Source organism: Erpetoichthys calabaricus, chromosome 1 (assembly GCF_900747795.2).
Source record: "Erpetoichthys calabaricus chromosome 1, fErpCal1.3, whole genome shotgun sequence".
Classification (NCBI taxonomy): domain Eukaryota; kingdom Metazoa; phylum Chordata; class Cladistia; order Polypteriformes; family Polypteridae; genus Erpetoichthys; species Erpetoichthys calabaricus.
Genome location: NC_041394.2, coordinates 299,747,014 through 299,762,536, shown reverse-complemented (window position 1 = coordinate 299,762,536; position 15,523 = coordinate 299,747,014). Strand labels below are relative to the sequence as shown.

The 15,523-nt window shown below is 37.1% G+C and overlaps 1 protein-coding gene across 1 annotated transcript in view; it reads right to left on the bottom strand.

Annotated features, from left to right (window-relative positions):
- The window catches only part of otogl (otogelin-like), a 224,402-nt gene that overhangs the window by 46,519 nt on the left and 162,360 nt on the right, over positions 1-15,523 (bottom strand). Inside the window, exons 43-44 of the mRNA XM_051930831.1 lie at positions 7,042-7,149; positions 6,426-6,527 (exon numbers count right to left, since the gene is read on the bottom strand). Of these exons, the coding sequence (XP_051786791.1) occupies positions 6,426-6,527; positions 7,042-7,149 (210 nt within the window). The remainder of the gene's footprint in view (positions 1-6,425; positions 6,528-7,041; positions 7,150-15,523) is intronic.

Below are 15,523 nucleotides of genomic sequence, written 5' to 3'. Positions count from 1 at the left end.
TAAAAGGTCTCCTGAATGAGAAAATGAGAGCATTCTAATCCAGTGACAAAGAGGCTCAGAAGGACGTACAGCATATGCTAAAGAAAAAATGAGTGAAGGAAAGAAAACTTACAAAGCTAAAATAGAAAAGAACCACAACCAGAATAAAATTAAATATGTATGGGATAGATTGGGTATAATTACTGGACTAGAGCAATCTGAAGTTCAGGTGCTAGAAGGGGATATGGACAAAGCTAATGCCTTGAACCTATTTTTTAATAGATTTTCCCTCTCACTGTCACCTTCTTCCAATGACCAGTCCCCCACACCATCACAATGTCATCAACAACTCCTACCATGTCAACTGGAATGACCAGTGGTAAGTCCACCTCTGACCGTCAGTGTGGACTGTCCATAACCAGTCCATACTGAAGACCAAGTAAGACAACTAAGGAACCTACACACTGGAAAAGCTGCAGGACCAGATGGAGACAGTCCTCAATTTCTTAAGTTCTGTGCTGACCAACTTTGTGATGTCCTCTGTCACCTGAGTCTGTCTATAAGGCTTCAGAAAGTGCTGTCACTGTGGAAAATAACCTGCATTGTTCTTGTTCCAAAGAAGGTAGGCACCTCTTCAACTAATGATTACAGACCATTGGCACTTACGTCTCACAACCTGAAGACCTTTGAGATACTGGTTCCGGACTACTATGAGTTCTCTTGTGGTAGACCACGTGGACCTAGTGCAGTTTGCCTTCCGGACAAAGATTGTAGTGGAGGATACAATTGTCTATCTGCTACACAAGGCTTACTCTCACTTGGACAAAGCTGGTAGCACTGTGAGGATTTTTGCCTTCAATACCATCCAGCCATCCCTGTTAAGGGGTAAACAGTAATACATCTGCATAATGCTTATCTACCTATTTACTGTATGTATTTATTTATTTAAAGAGGTTCTGTGAAAAGCCAAATTTCTCTCTGGGGACAAATAAAGTTTGTTCTATCTATCAGGAATGGGAAAACTTACTACTTATTGGTATGGACAAAATAGTACAAACACTCTACAAGATAACTCTTACTGTTGAACTAATGCGGTAATATATGCTGTTATTTGCTTAGTAATATGTGGATTATGGCTGAAGTCTTGGATATTAGTGTCAGTACTTTCCCAGTTAGGAGCCATTCAATACAAATTGAACATTTGAAAGATTGTAACAAAGGGTACGTAAGCTGTAAGAAGATACCTCATGTGGCTGTGCTAGGACTATTCATTTTTCTAGGTTATATCAACACCATTTGAGATATGGTGCAAGAACTTGTGAAATGTGAACACCAAAATTAGTGGGGTGTCAAATAGTGAGGAGACAGTGGAAACATTTAATAAAATCAGTAAGCAATAATTTAAAAAAATACCTGGGCAATTTTGAAAATTTTATAGTATGTGCAGTTAAATTTAGTCAAGCACAGAAAATGCATTTTTAAGGCAATGAAAAGAAGGATATAGCAGGTTGGATAATGGATGGATGGATGAAAAGAAGAAATTACAAAAGTCAAAATGCTTAGGTATACTGAATCAAAAGGACAATATGCTCCAACTCTTTGTGTTTGTCAGACTACATATCTAATTAAATAATCTGCCAGATCAGATAAAGATATTGTCCAGTTTAGCTATTAAAAAACTAATGGGTTAATGAAAAGACTGATTTGTCACACAAATGTTTTGGGTTCTATACAAATATATGCTTTGACATCAGATTGAAGGGTACTGACTGGTTATTCAGTCACTGAATAATGCTTCTCTTTCATTTTTTCACTTGCAGTTGATTTCTTGGCATATGGCTATCACTTTCATCGATTAGTTAATTACGTCATTAGGCTGAGTACATTGTGCCACACAGTTGCATCACTACTTCCTTCAGTTGTGAAATTATTTGAAAAAAGGCAAATGGTAAGCAAATGGCAGAAAATATACAAGATCATAACAGAGAAGCAAAAATATTTCAACAGGACACATATGGTTACAGGTTCTGTGGAGGAGGAAGACTCACCTTCATCCCAGTGAGCTGAATGTTAGTGCAGCATTATATGATACAGATTGTGATGGGGAGTCCCTGTCTTGCACCCCAAAAAACAAGGTTGAGTCTCAGTACTTTAGCAAAATCAGCTTTATTCCACTTCAAAACAGGAACAGCACGGTTATTTATTGCACCGGGATCTACCACTCTCCTATACACAAACACAGCAATCAGGCAGGGTCATGGCCAAGTAATACTGTTCCCTGCATTTATAATTTTCCTTGCATCACCCATTGACAGCAGGCACTCATAGTGTGAAGCGCAATCGGCTCAGACTTGCTTTTGCTGCGAGCCGCTGCAGCGCTGGGAGCCTGCGGTTGCCCCGGCAACTGATAGGTTGTCTTCCACACATGTGGCGATCGCACTTCAGGACACTGTTTGACGTGTTGTCCCATTGGGGGGAATCCCAAAAGAGTTTAGAAACCTTACAAGATACATAATGCAGTGATTGATTGGCTAGGCATAATAACATGACTTTCAGTTTGAAGTAAGGAATAATTTGAGTCATTGAATATTTGAGCCCCTACAATGCAAATAAAACACTACCATATCCGACAAGCTTCCATTTACGTGTAACATTAGCATGTGTGCTTACAAAAATGGTTACAAATAAACTTAAGTCCCTGTCTGGACAGTTAACATTTTCTTTTTTCAGTCTCATGTGCAAAGGAACTCAAAAACTCAGTTAGAGTGCAGCGGTGAATCCCACACCACACCATCCATGACTGAAAGGCATGGGGTGGAAAAGCAACAGTCCCAGACAAGTTGGCTATCGGACTTCAAATGGTTTTTATACAATGTAGAGGAAGACGTGATAATGTTCAAGTGTTGATGCAGCAAGCCTAGTTTAGCCAGTAAAACAGACTTTGTGTAAGGGTCACAGTTTTAAAACGTGAAAATCTAACAGCACACTCCTGACATTAAATGACATGTGGCATGCTGCGACAGTGTGTTGGCCCCAAGCAAATGTGCCAAAGAATCTGTGGTGGTAACTTGTTCCCAGACACAAAAATGATGAACGATGAGGTGAAAAGATACGATCTTTCAGTTAAAATATACTTGGCATATTACATAGCAAATAAGGGAAGAACTGAGTTTCACACAAATGAAACCACTTGCTTTGCAGTAGAAGGAAAATAGTCTGAGCATTTCCCCAACAAATGACAACTAATTTAAAACATTACTTCAGGCTTTAAAAAAAAACTATTAAACTACTAAAAATGGTGCAACAGATTCTTTGGTGGTTGAATATTGTGGTGGTCAGATATTTACATGGTTTGCTAGTAAACTGTTTCTTTCACAGTAAATGAACGAAAAAAAACTTTAAATACATGTTTAATTTTGAAGTGTGTTTAGTGTGATTCTGAATATATATTTTGTGTATGTGTTTATTTTGTGTATGTGTTCATAAGCTAAACGGATAGTTTAGTTTATTGAAAACTGTTGTTTTCAAAAAAAGTGTGTATGTGTGTGTATTCATTGCACAACTAGAGCCAGAAGTGCTAAGTGTTTTATTTCTACAACCCCAATTCCAATGAAGTTGGGATGTTGTGTAAAACGTAAATAAAAACAGAATACAATGATTTGCAAATTCTTTTCAACCTATATTCAATTGAATACACTACAAAGACAAAGATATCGAATGTTCAAACTTTATTATTGTTTTGCAAATCTTCACTTATTCCCCCCAGGGTAGGGGGGAGGGAGTGGGCTTGCGAAGCGAGCAAGGGGCAAAGCCCCCTAGTATATATAGAAATATATATAAATATAGAGTATTTCTTACCTCATAGGATTGTGACCTTGATGTAATATGGGATTGTGAGCCACAATAATCATTAGAACTGTGCTGTATGGTGATGTGGGTGAATTTTTGACTGTTTTTCAAACAACTATTCAGAATATCCAACCTGTTTAGAGACTGGTTTGGTGCTCAAATGAGTAACATTTCCTGGATCTGTAGTCCTACTTGGGAGGAATCAACAATAAAGTGTAGGAGAATGAAGAAACCCGGTGTGTTTTGGGTTTTTTTTTTAGAACATTAGAATACTCTAGACGAGAACAGGCCATTCAGCCCAACAAAGCTCACCAATCCTATCCACTTATTTCTTCCAAAAAAACATCAAGTCAAGATTTGAAAGTCCCTGACATCTTACTGTCTACCACACTACTTGGTAGCTTATTCCAAGTGTCTATCGTTCTTTGTGTAAAGAAAAAATGCCTAATGTTTGTGCGAAATTTACCCTTAAGAAGTTTCCAACTGTGTCCCCGTGTTCTTGATGAACTCATTTTAAAATAACAGTCTCGATCCACTGTACTAATTCCCTTCATAATTTTAAACACTTCAATCATGTCACCTCTTAATCTTCTTTTGCTTAAACTGTAAAGGCTCAGCTCTTTTAATCTTTCCTCATAATTCAACCCCTGTAGCCCTGGAATCAGCCTAGTCGCTCTTCTCTGGACCTTTTCTAGTGCTGCTATGTCCTTTTTGTAGCCTGGAGACCAAAACTGCACACAGTAGTCAAGATGAGGCCTCACCAGTGCATTATAAAGGTTGAGCAGAACCTCCTTGGACTTGTACTCCACACATCGTGCTATATAACCTAACATTCTGTTAGCCTTCTTAATGGCTTCTGAACACTGTCGGGAAGTCGATAGCTTAGAGTCCACTATGACTCCTAAATCCTTCTCATAAGGTGTACTCTCGATTTTCCAACCACCCATTGTGTATTCAGACCTAACATTTTTACTTCCTTTGTGTAATACTTTACATTTACTGACATTAAATTTCATCTGCCACAAATCTACCCAAGCCTGTATGCTATCCAAGTCCTTCTGTAATGATATAACGGATTCCAAATTATCTGCTAATCCACCTATCTTGGTATCATCTGCAAACTTAACCAGCTTGTTACTTATATTACTATCTAAATCATTTATATATATTAAAAATAGCAGCGGCCCTAGCACTGACCCCTGTAGAACACCACTCTTAACACTTTCCAGTTCTGATGAGGTTCCTCGCACCATCACCCTCTGCTTCCTGTGTCTGAGCCAATTCTGCACCCATCTACAAACATCACCCTGAGCTCCCACTTCTTTTAATTTGATGCCCAACCTCTCATGTGGCACCTTATCAAATGTTTTCTGAAAGTCCAGATAAATAATATCATATGCTCCACTTTGATTGCATCCTTTTGTTGCCTCCTCATAGAATTCCAGCATGTTAGTAAAACACGACCTCCCTCTTCTGAACCCATGCTGACTGCTTACAATAACTCCTGTCCTTGCCAGGTGTTGCTCAATCTTATCCTTAATAATTCCTTCCATTAAGTTTCCTGTGATGCATGTTAAGCTTACTGGCCTATAGTTGCTTGGATCTGCCCTGTCACCCTTTTTATATAATGGGATGATATTTGCCACGGGTTGGAACAGCTTGCTTGATATGAACCTGAGTAGCAAATTGTTGTTGAATTTCTATGCTAGCTAAGAGTTCTCCATAACACCATGTTTGAACACAACAATGCTCATAAATGTAAATGATACCAGAATACAGTAGGTCCAGATCAGGAAACTTTATACTGATGCAAGTCATTGTGACATTCTTAGGACCTACTGGTGGACAACACTGTTAAAGGACCCAGTCAAGTTGAAGAAAGAGGCTTTGCATTTAAAGTTAGCAGGACGGTTTCCAAATGCAACTGAGGAGTAACAGCAGCAGCAGCTACAGGAGTGGTCAAAGTCAAAGCTGTTGTCTGGGTGGGTTCTGGTAAAGATTTTCAGAATGACTTTTAGATGGATTCAAAGGGGTTTTGACAAGTCATTTGACAACTCAGGAGGGATAAAGAAATATAACATCAACTGGTTATATTGTCTACTGGTGGAAGAACTCCTGAACCCAGCATGTATGCACTCCTCAAAGGACGTAATGTTAGAAACAATTGATGGGATTTGGTGCAGCTGTGGCTAAAATTGCTGTGGTGATTAAAAAGTGTTGTAGTAGCAAGACCAAACAGGTAGAACATATCTTACCAGAAGTATTGACAACAGTGGATATTCCAAGAATGTTTTCGCTAACACACCTCTTCAGTGTTGCATTGAAGGAGGGAAGAGTGCCTCAGGTAGTCAAAATGTTTAAAAAGACAAACAAGAAATTGTGTTCTAAAGTGCGGAACAGTGGACCCAGCAACTACGCGGGACAAATGCTCTTAAAGAGAGTATAATGTAGGTATAGGCATAGAGGAAGAAGATTGGGCCACACTTCAGAATAAAAAAAGGCAGATACAGTACTCACATTAACAAGGTCTTTACAGAAATATCTTGAGAGATATTATGAGAAGGGCATAACATATTTGTGTTGATCACTATTCTTACCACAATGGTACTGAGGACAACATTGTTGGGTTGTGTTCAGATCCACAGCCAAAATTTCTCCCTCGTTACATACAGGAATGGGATCAATACAAGACTCACAAACTAGAAAAAAGTAAAAATCAGGCAAAAAAATGTAAATATTTTAATTAACCTTGACTTCCATAGAAAAAAGTGTAAAAGAAAATAATTAACATTTTTAACATATTTTAAATATATATAAAATGGAAATATAACTTACAATGTATTAAACAGTCTGATAGCAGAAGCTGAGTATCTTAGCTCACATTTTATTTTTATTGGCTGGTATCCCTTCCTCGTGTCTTCACAGAAATTGAAGCAAGAGCTCAGATTGAAATAATTCAGAAATAGACATGCCTTTGCTAAAATGTACATTAAATGTAAAAGGAATGCCTAGAGAAAACTAACATGGACATCGGAGCAGTGTACAAAGTTCACAATGTGAACAGGCCAAGAATAAAACTCCACTTTTAGAAGTTTTACCCTATTAATAGTGTAGATGTAAAACAAATGTATATATATTAAATTAAAGTTTAAAACAGAAACGTCATATAAACCCTCTGATGTAATTTAACAGTATCTTCCATTGGAATCTTACCACATAGGTAGGAATAACAACATGACTTATCCTCTCGAACCTCCACCAAAAATTGGTCTTCTCTGCATTCCAAGGGCACAGAAGTGGGGCAGGCAAGGGAATCACATTCTGCGAAAAGAAATTCATAGTACATTTACAGTAAGTAAAGTTAATCTCTGATAGTTTTTCATGCATTCAGTAAAGTCAGCCAGTGGAGATCTGATACTGTTCTATATGAAGCAATCTCCACAGTATTTTCTGATATCCTTGTTAATGTCTCAATAATTCACTAAAACTCTCCTCCTTTTATAAGCACCAGATTACACTGAAAATGTGTTTACAAGAATATGTGGTCAATTTGTTGGAAAATATGTTCATGTATCAAGTACCACGTAATTCTCTTAAAGAAAAAAGAGCCTTCTGTTCAGTCCAGCAGCAATACTTTTAACCACAACTGTTCAGACAGAATCACAAAGACGGCAAAAGGATTATGAACTGTACTTAACCCGATCTAGTGATTTGAGCCAACTGATATAAAACAGCTATATTATCTGAATACAGATCATTAGACAGTATTTTGATTGGCTATAACTCAGAGTGCTTTGGTTAAAGCAGGCATATTCTTATTATCTAACCTTCCCTGACTGCAGGTTTTTCTCTGTTTCTCCTGTTAAGAGTGAATATTTTTTCTAGATATTAAAAAAAAATCTTTAAACCTTGCCCTGTTGCTAACTGCGTGCCCTGCAATGAACTGTAACCTATTGCAGTCAGCAGAAACAAAGCCAAACATTCAGACATGTCCAGGAAAGTTATGGATTTATGAGGCTTTTAATAACTGTAAAAAGAAACTAGAGATTTCAAAGGAAGCACAAAGAAATATTTGAAGAAGCTGTACTGTAAACCCTACACTGAAAGTAGTTCTTTCTGGAACTGCACTGGGGGTCTAAAGTTTGATGGAAATCTTACCGTGCTGCTAATTTCTATCCTATTCCTATATGTTTATCAATAAGAATATATTAATGTACCTAAGATTTATCTGTTACAAATTATAACATTTAAGGAAAACATAAAACTTATTTCTATGCAAAACATGCACCTCATGTCAGAACATGCATCAAACATCATGTCCAAATTCTTGAGTGGTCAACCTTAATGTAAAGTCTGGAGCACCTTTATATTTATATTTCTGTGTTGGTTGTTCCACACTGATTTCTCCACACTTCCAAAGTATGTGGCAGTTAGGCAAATGTATGCTTGTAAATTGTACCCATACAAGCGGGTGTGTGAGGGAGTTTGCTGTGTCATGAACTGAAGATTTCTCTAAGGCTGGATTATTCCATTCTCCCAGTGCTGCTATGATAAGCACTGACTGCCTGTTGCAGTAACATTAGTAGTACTATGCTCACAGAATCTTAAATATGTAAAAACAATTCTCGATTACAATGATGACCCACATAAAAGGTTTGATATAGTAAATAAAATGAAAATGACACAGAAATCTCAAATTACAGGAATTAACAATTGCAGTAGTCCATTATTATCTGTTTTCTTAAATACACAAATTGTAATTGTCAGTTTGTATGTATCTTTATAGTTCAGTCTAGCTTTTGGAAGCAGCAAGCTAATGGATGTGAAGGGAAATTTTCTATTAGAATGTAAATTGATGTCACCACAGGCAAAGGTCAAGAGTTTACATAAACAGTGAAGTGGTTTTCCCGCAGCTGATTTATAAATAAACTGAAACCATTGCAATTGTCATTTTTTTATTTAAGAAAGTCAAGTTATGTAGTCCATAAAATCACAGGGATATGTGTGAAAGGGTCTATCAGTAAGAAAACGAATGACACCATGGTTGACAGTCTTAAATTGGTATAAGAACTCTGAAACCTGAAAATAAAATATTGATATTAAAGAATAGTCAATTTTATCAAAGTATAGTATATATACTTTAAAGAATAATATGAGGTTATTGCTGTGAAAAAAATAAAAGCAGATAAGGGAATGGTTACAACTCAGAGCAGATAGGAGAATATCTCTGGGATGTGGGAATAAACCAGAGTACTGGCAGAAAGTAAATGCAACCATGGGTAGCTGATATACAGTAGCAGCTCCATGCTGCCCATGAATCAAATACTTTACATGTCTAATAAAACCACTTCTACAGATGCACAGAAAAGTCCATCTCACTGGCTGCATCGCATTCTGGAATTGCACCTGCTTAGCTGAAGAAGGTTAAGTACCACAGAGGATGGTTAAGGCAGCACAGAATATTACTGGTACCCAACAGCCTTCTATTTAGGACATATACAACTCTCACTGCCTTAGAAAGGAAAACAAGAAAATTAAATAAACAGTACAGACTCTTTAGTGAGGCAGTGTAAGTGAACATGAGTCTTTGTGTGAATGTACCCTGTAATGGGTTGAGGTCCCTTTCAGGGCTGAACCCAGCTCTGCAGTTGATGTTAATCAATGGACAAATAATTATCTGTTTTGCAAGTGCCATGCTAAACTGTGGTTTCTTTAGTTTATCTTAATAGATATGCATCTAATACCAATGGAGATTCTATTGGCGAATGATAAAGGGCCATTGGCACCTTCACCAGTAGATTCAGGGATAATTTCTATCTACAGTTCATAAGGTTGTTGAACAGTCAGGCATATGAACAAATGTAAAGTAATAAAATGTGAGTGTGTGTATATTGCATGATGTACAGTATATACTTAAGCATGTGTATTGTATTATTTGTCATAAATTACAGATAACAACTGAAAAATACTACTTGAGAACTGTACTTCTTGACAATAGCTATATTGATGTTGAGACATTTAGCCATAGAAGAGATGAATGCAAAACCATATATGAAACTCCTAAAAAACTCAGACTAAAATCATAATGCTTAAAATAACAAAGTAACTGATTACTAACCAGTTTCTATACAATTATATATTGAATTATCAAGACTAAGAAAGAGACATTTTAGAATTTAATTTCCACTTCTTCGGAAGTACTTTTAAAGCTGTTGTCATGAGAACATGGTGCAATAAAATTCATGTGAGCATGTCTCCTGAGAACAGCTGACAATAACACAATTAAATAAATAAATAGACAAAAAGTATATACAATATCCAACATATATATTTACAAGTATTTGTGTGTGTATGTGTTATATATACATTATGTTACAATATTTGTTACTCAACAAGTAATAGGATTTTAGGTAATGGAGAATTATGTCTTGGGAAAAAGAAGCCTAAACCACACTTGTAGCTTATCTTTTGTGTGTGTGTGTATGTATGTATATATGTAACCTGGGCTAAAAAAAAGACAGTTGGAGGCAGAACGCCGAAATGAGACGGGAAAAGAAAGATGAAATAATTTTAGCAAACTGCTAAAACATAAAAGGAGAAGACGGGAGAAGAGAAAGATTTAGCAACACGCTAAACAATTAGACAGATATAAGCGATAGAAGAATGCTAAAGGGAACGTGAAATATACAGAGTATTGAAAAGCCACAACAAGTGAGAAAGAACAGTCTAGCAAAACGCTGACGTGCAAAGCGAAACACCCAAGCGATATATAGTTCAGAGGGGAGAAAGCAAGTGGGGAACACTGTAAAGGTGCACCATCAAACAGATGGTGGCTAGCCAATGAAAAGGACAATTAAGTGTGCCACTGCAGGACATGGAGAGAGTCAAGAGAGGAGAGGGCCTGACACGTGGTGGATGGAGTGATTTGGTAACCTGAAGAAGAGGAAGACAGCAGGACACGACTTCAGCACTGGCAAACCATGAGTGAGGAGGTTGTTCAAGAGAGAGAGAGATGAGAGGCCCAAAAAGGTACCCGAGGAGAAAGGAGAGTACATTCAAGCAAGGTCTGTGTGTTTTTTTTTTTTTGATTGTTTTAAGTGGCTTGAGTTAAATCCTCAAGTGAAGGGGCCAGGTCTGTTTTGTTTGTTTGGCCACCATTAACCCGAACTACGGTTTGGGGCCCCCAACGTAGTGATTAAACTTCACAGACTGTGCTAATTAATAAGGGTGAGCTCACCAGTACTATCGGACGGACGATATATATACTGTAGCTGTAAATAATTTAGTGTTTGTGTTTGTTATGTGTTGTATATATTTGTAAAATGCCAAGTTTGGAAACCATTCATTTTGCACTTAAGTAAAGCGAAAGTTTTTTTTTACTTAATTTGGAGTAAATTGTGATTTGGTTATGTGTTCAAAGGCTGAAGGTGACATATATTGTACATGCCAATAATAGAGGTGGCGACACCATAATAAAGAACTCAGGGTCTTGTACATTGATTAAAGGAAGGGTGGTGCAAGTGGCGTTACATATAATTAAAAAATCCTGGGATGAGACATGACTTTTTAGCCTGGGACAAGACATGACTTTTTAGCCTGGGACGAGACATGACTTTTTAGCCTGGGACAAGGCATGACTTTTTCAGAGAGATACTTTCACATCCCGCAAGATGAGACTTTGTGCCAAGAGATTTAACCACACCCGGGGCAGGGAATAAAAGACAAAGAGTAGATGACAAAGTAGAACGTCGTAAAGAATTCAAAAACGTTGTCGCGATACACATACAGAGCAGGCTAGAGATAACGAAAGGACTAAAATTTGAAAGTCTCAGAAAAATGATAGTAAAGATCGTATTAGCGCAAGAAAACGGAAATTATTACTCGGTGAAATAACAGAACAGCAAAAATAGATAGAATACATTGTTCAGATTTAAAGTTTAAGTTGGAGACTTGTAGATCGTCTAATTCATGTTGCCATCAGGGAAAAGTAGTGCTTCTTCCCAATGAAGAGGCGTATCTGCGAGAATTAAAAGATTTGTTGTTTGGTGAAAGTGAAATCCACATACGTAAGCAGCAGAGATGCGAAGTGGCTGGCATGTAGCACAGGCCAGGGGGGATTGGCGAGCAAAGCAAGCAGGGGGTGATGCCCCCTACTATATATATATATATATATATATATATATATATATATATATATATATATATATATATATATATATATATATATATATATATAGTTTAAACAATCCATTTGTTGTTCAATTTGGTTATAAGGTTTTATTAAACTTAAAAAAAACGGTTGTATATGGTTTGTCTTGATTTCAGCGAGCACATGAACAACAACAAACAAAAATTACAGTAATGGTGAAGAGACTTTTAAAATCCTGTATAGTTTATTTTAAAAGTGAAACCCAACTCATGCCACCTATAGACACAATATTACACACATGTTTCCAGAGTTTTATCTGTGGAGCCCAGACTGGTCAAGTCGCTCGCCTGAACTGAACTGACAGACTCCTGCTACATTACATTCCAATGCCAAATCACTATGCCAGGCTTCTGGCCATACTATAAATATCATGTGAGTCATTATTTACTAATATTAAATTATAAAATGATCTGTGAAGTTCCACATAATATTACATTTAAGCCCTTTGATGGTACACTATTATAGCACATACTATAGATAATATATTGTAATATAATGTTGGTGAACAGCCTGATATATATATATATAGTCAAAATTTGAAAATGTGTGGTATGTACTGTATGTGAGAGCCTGAAGTATGGTAGCAAAGGTTCGATTTCCTTTTCTGTTTATAACATTTCAACTGTAGGTTTTAATTGTTTCTTCTCTTTGAGCTGCAGCGTGTTTTCCGGCAAAAAGAAAGATAGAGTTTCTGTTTTACCTGCATATCAATTAGAAGATTATAAAATACTTTTGTGATGATGTAACACAGAAAATAAAAATCTACATGTGATCTTACTATCCTGCAGAATATTTAACAAAAACATGAATAGGAGAACAGGAAATTGTGGTCTTAAAAAGAATGATTGAAAATTCTAGATAATCCTGTGACTGGGCTTTAGAAAAACAGGCAAATCAAACAGTAGTTACAATACATAAATAATTTATTGAGGTAAGTTAATCAAGCAGCTGAGCTCTATTCATGGGGAATATTATCTGAAAACAATGAAAAGCAAACAGTTGCAGCACCAGACGATTAGTGGCTCAGCCAGCTGACTGAAAGATTAAGAATGATGGATTTTTTATTCCATTCCCATGTCTCAGTCACTACAGGTGGTTCTGAGGTGCTGTAGTGAATGCAGGTTGTTGCTGTAAACAGTCTCTGTCAGAGAAGTTAAATCAATTTTAAAATATTAATTTTACCTTGTTATCTAGGCGGCACAGTGGCGCAGTGGTAGCGCTGCTGCCTCGCAGTAAGGAGTCCAGAGTATTACTGGGTTCACTTCCCAGGTCCTCCCTGCGTGGAGTTTGCATGTTCTCCCCATGTCTGCGTGGGTTTCCTCCGGGTGCTCCAGTTTCCTCCCACAGTCCAAAGACATGTAGGTGAGGTGCATTGGCGGTCCTAAATTGTCCCTAGTGTGTGCTTGGTGTGTGGGTGTGTGTCTGTGCCCTGCAGTGAGCTGGCGCCCTGCCCGGGGTTTGTTCCTGCCTTGTGTCAAGTCTTTTGAGTATCTCGCCATTATTATTCAGGGAGATTCTCACGTTCTAGTATTATCCGTGTATAGACCTCCAAAATTCAACGCGTCTTTCTTTGAGGAATTCTCTGACTTGATGTCAATCTTAATTACGAACTATGACACACTCTTAATAGTCGGCGACTTTAATTTTCATATAGATAATCAATGTGACCAGAAAGTAAAAGAATTTATGAACCTCCTGGACTCTTTTGATTTGAGACAGCTCGTTAATCAGCCTACACATAAAGCAGGTCATACGTTAGACTTAGTAATTACTAAAGGACTAAAAGTTGATATAAAGCAGGTCATTGATACGGGTCTATCAGACCATTTTCTTCTACTATTTAATATAGAAATAATGATAGAAAACACTCATGAGAAGCATATTGTTAAAAAACGCTTCTTTGACTCATCAGCAGCTTTAAAACTTTCAAACATTCTAACCAATCAGTCCGTTTATAGTGCCAACTATAATAGCGAGGAGAATGTAAATAATAAGGTGGAAAGATTTAATACTAAAGTGAGAGCTGCTGTTGACTTAGTTGCACCTGAAAAGACAGTTAAAAAATCTTCTAGCATTGTTATACCATGGAAGACCCAAAGAGTGTCTGATTTAAAGAGAACATGCCGTAGAGCTGAGCGTAAATGGAGGAAAACTAAACTAACTATTGACTATGAAATATTAAAAGTTAAAATAACAGAATACAATAACACAGTCCGTCTTGAGAGGCGCTGCTATTTCTCTAAGATTATAAATAACAATGCTAGTAATCCCAGAGTCTTATTCTCAACAATTGATCATCTGTTAAACCCAAGTAACTCAAAGGAATGCCTCCTAAGTACTTCCAGTAAAACCTGTGAGGCTATCGCTGTATTTTTCAATCAAAAAATCAATGATATTAGAAATAACATAGTATATCTCCCCAACACTAAGGATCCTCCTAAACCCCAGTACCCCATAATAAACAAATTAAAGTCTTTCACTAGGATAGATTTACCTGATTTACATAAAATAATTTCTCAAATGAAACCCTCCACCTGTGCCCTTGACCCAATACCAACAAATTTTTTCAAAGAAGTATCGGGCGTGCTTAGTGATAATGTTCTTGACATAGTAAACTCATCATTAGATACGGGGGTCTTCCCAGACTGTCTTAAGACTGCGGTAGTTAAACCCCTACTTAAGAAAAATAATCTCGATCCCTCTGCTCTTGAAAATTATAGACCCATCTCTAACCTGCCTTTCTTAAGTAAAATTCTAGAGAAGGCAGTCATTATACAGTTAAATGAGCACCTCAATAAACATGCTATTCTTGATAAATTTCAGTCAGGTTTTAGAACAAATCACAGCACAGAAACTGCACTCGTTAAAGTAGTAAATGACTTGCGGGTAAATGCAGACAGAGGCCATTTATCTGTTCTCATCCTCTTAGATCTGAGTGCCGCATTTGACACCATTGATCATAATATTCTTAAGAATCGCCTTAGTCAATGGGTGGGCCTCTCTGGCAGTGTCTTAAATTGTTTTGAATCCTACCTGGCAGGGAGAAAATTCTTTGTTAGTTGTGGTAATTATAACTCAAAGACACATGATATTCTATATGGTGTTCCACAAGGCTCAATCCTGGGTCCACTGCTCTTCTCAATCTACGTGCTTCCATTAGGTCAGATTATCTCAGGGCACAACGTGAGCTACCACAGCTATGCTGATGACACACAGCTGTATTTATCAATAGCACCTGATGATCCCAAATCTCTTGATTCGCTAACACAATGTCTAACTTGTATTTCAGAATGGATGAATAGTAACTTTCTCAAATTAAATAAAGAAAAAACCGAAATCTTAGTGATTGGCAATAATGGATACAATGAGGCTATTAGAAATAAACTGGATGCATTAGGATTAAAAGTCAAATCGGAGGTAAAAAGCTTAGGGGTAACCGTTGATTGTAATCTGAATTTTAAATCGCATATTAATCAGATCACTAGG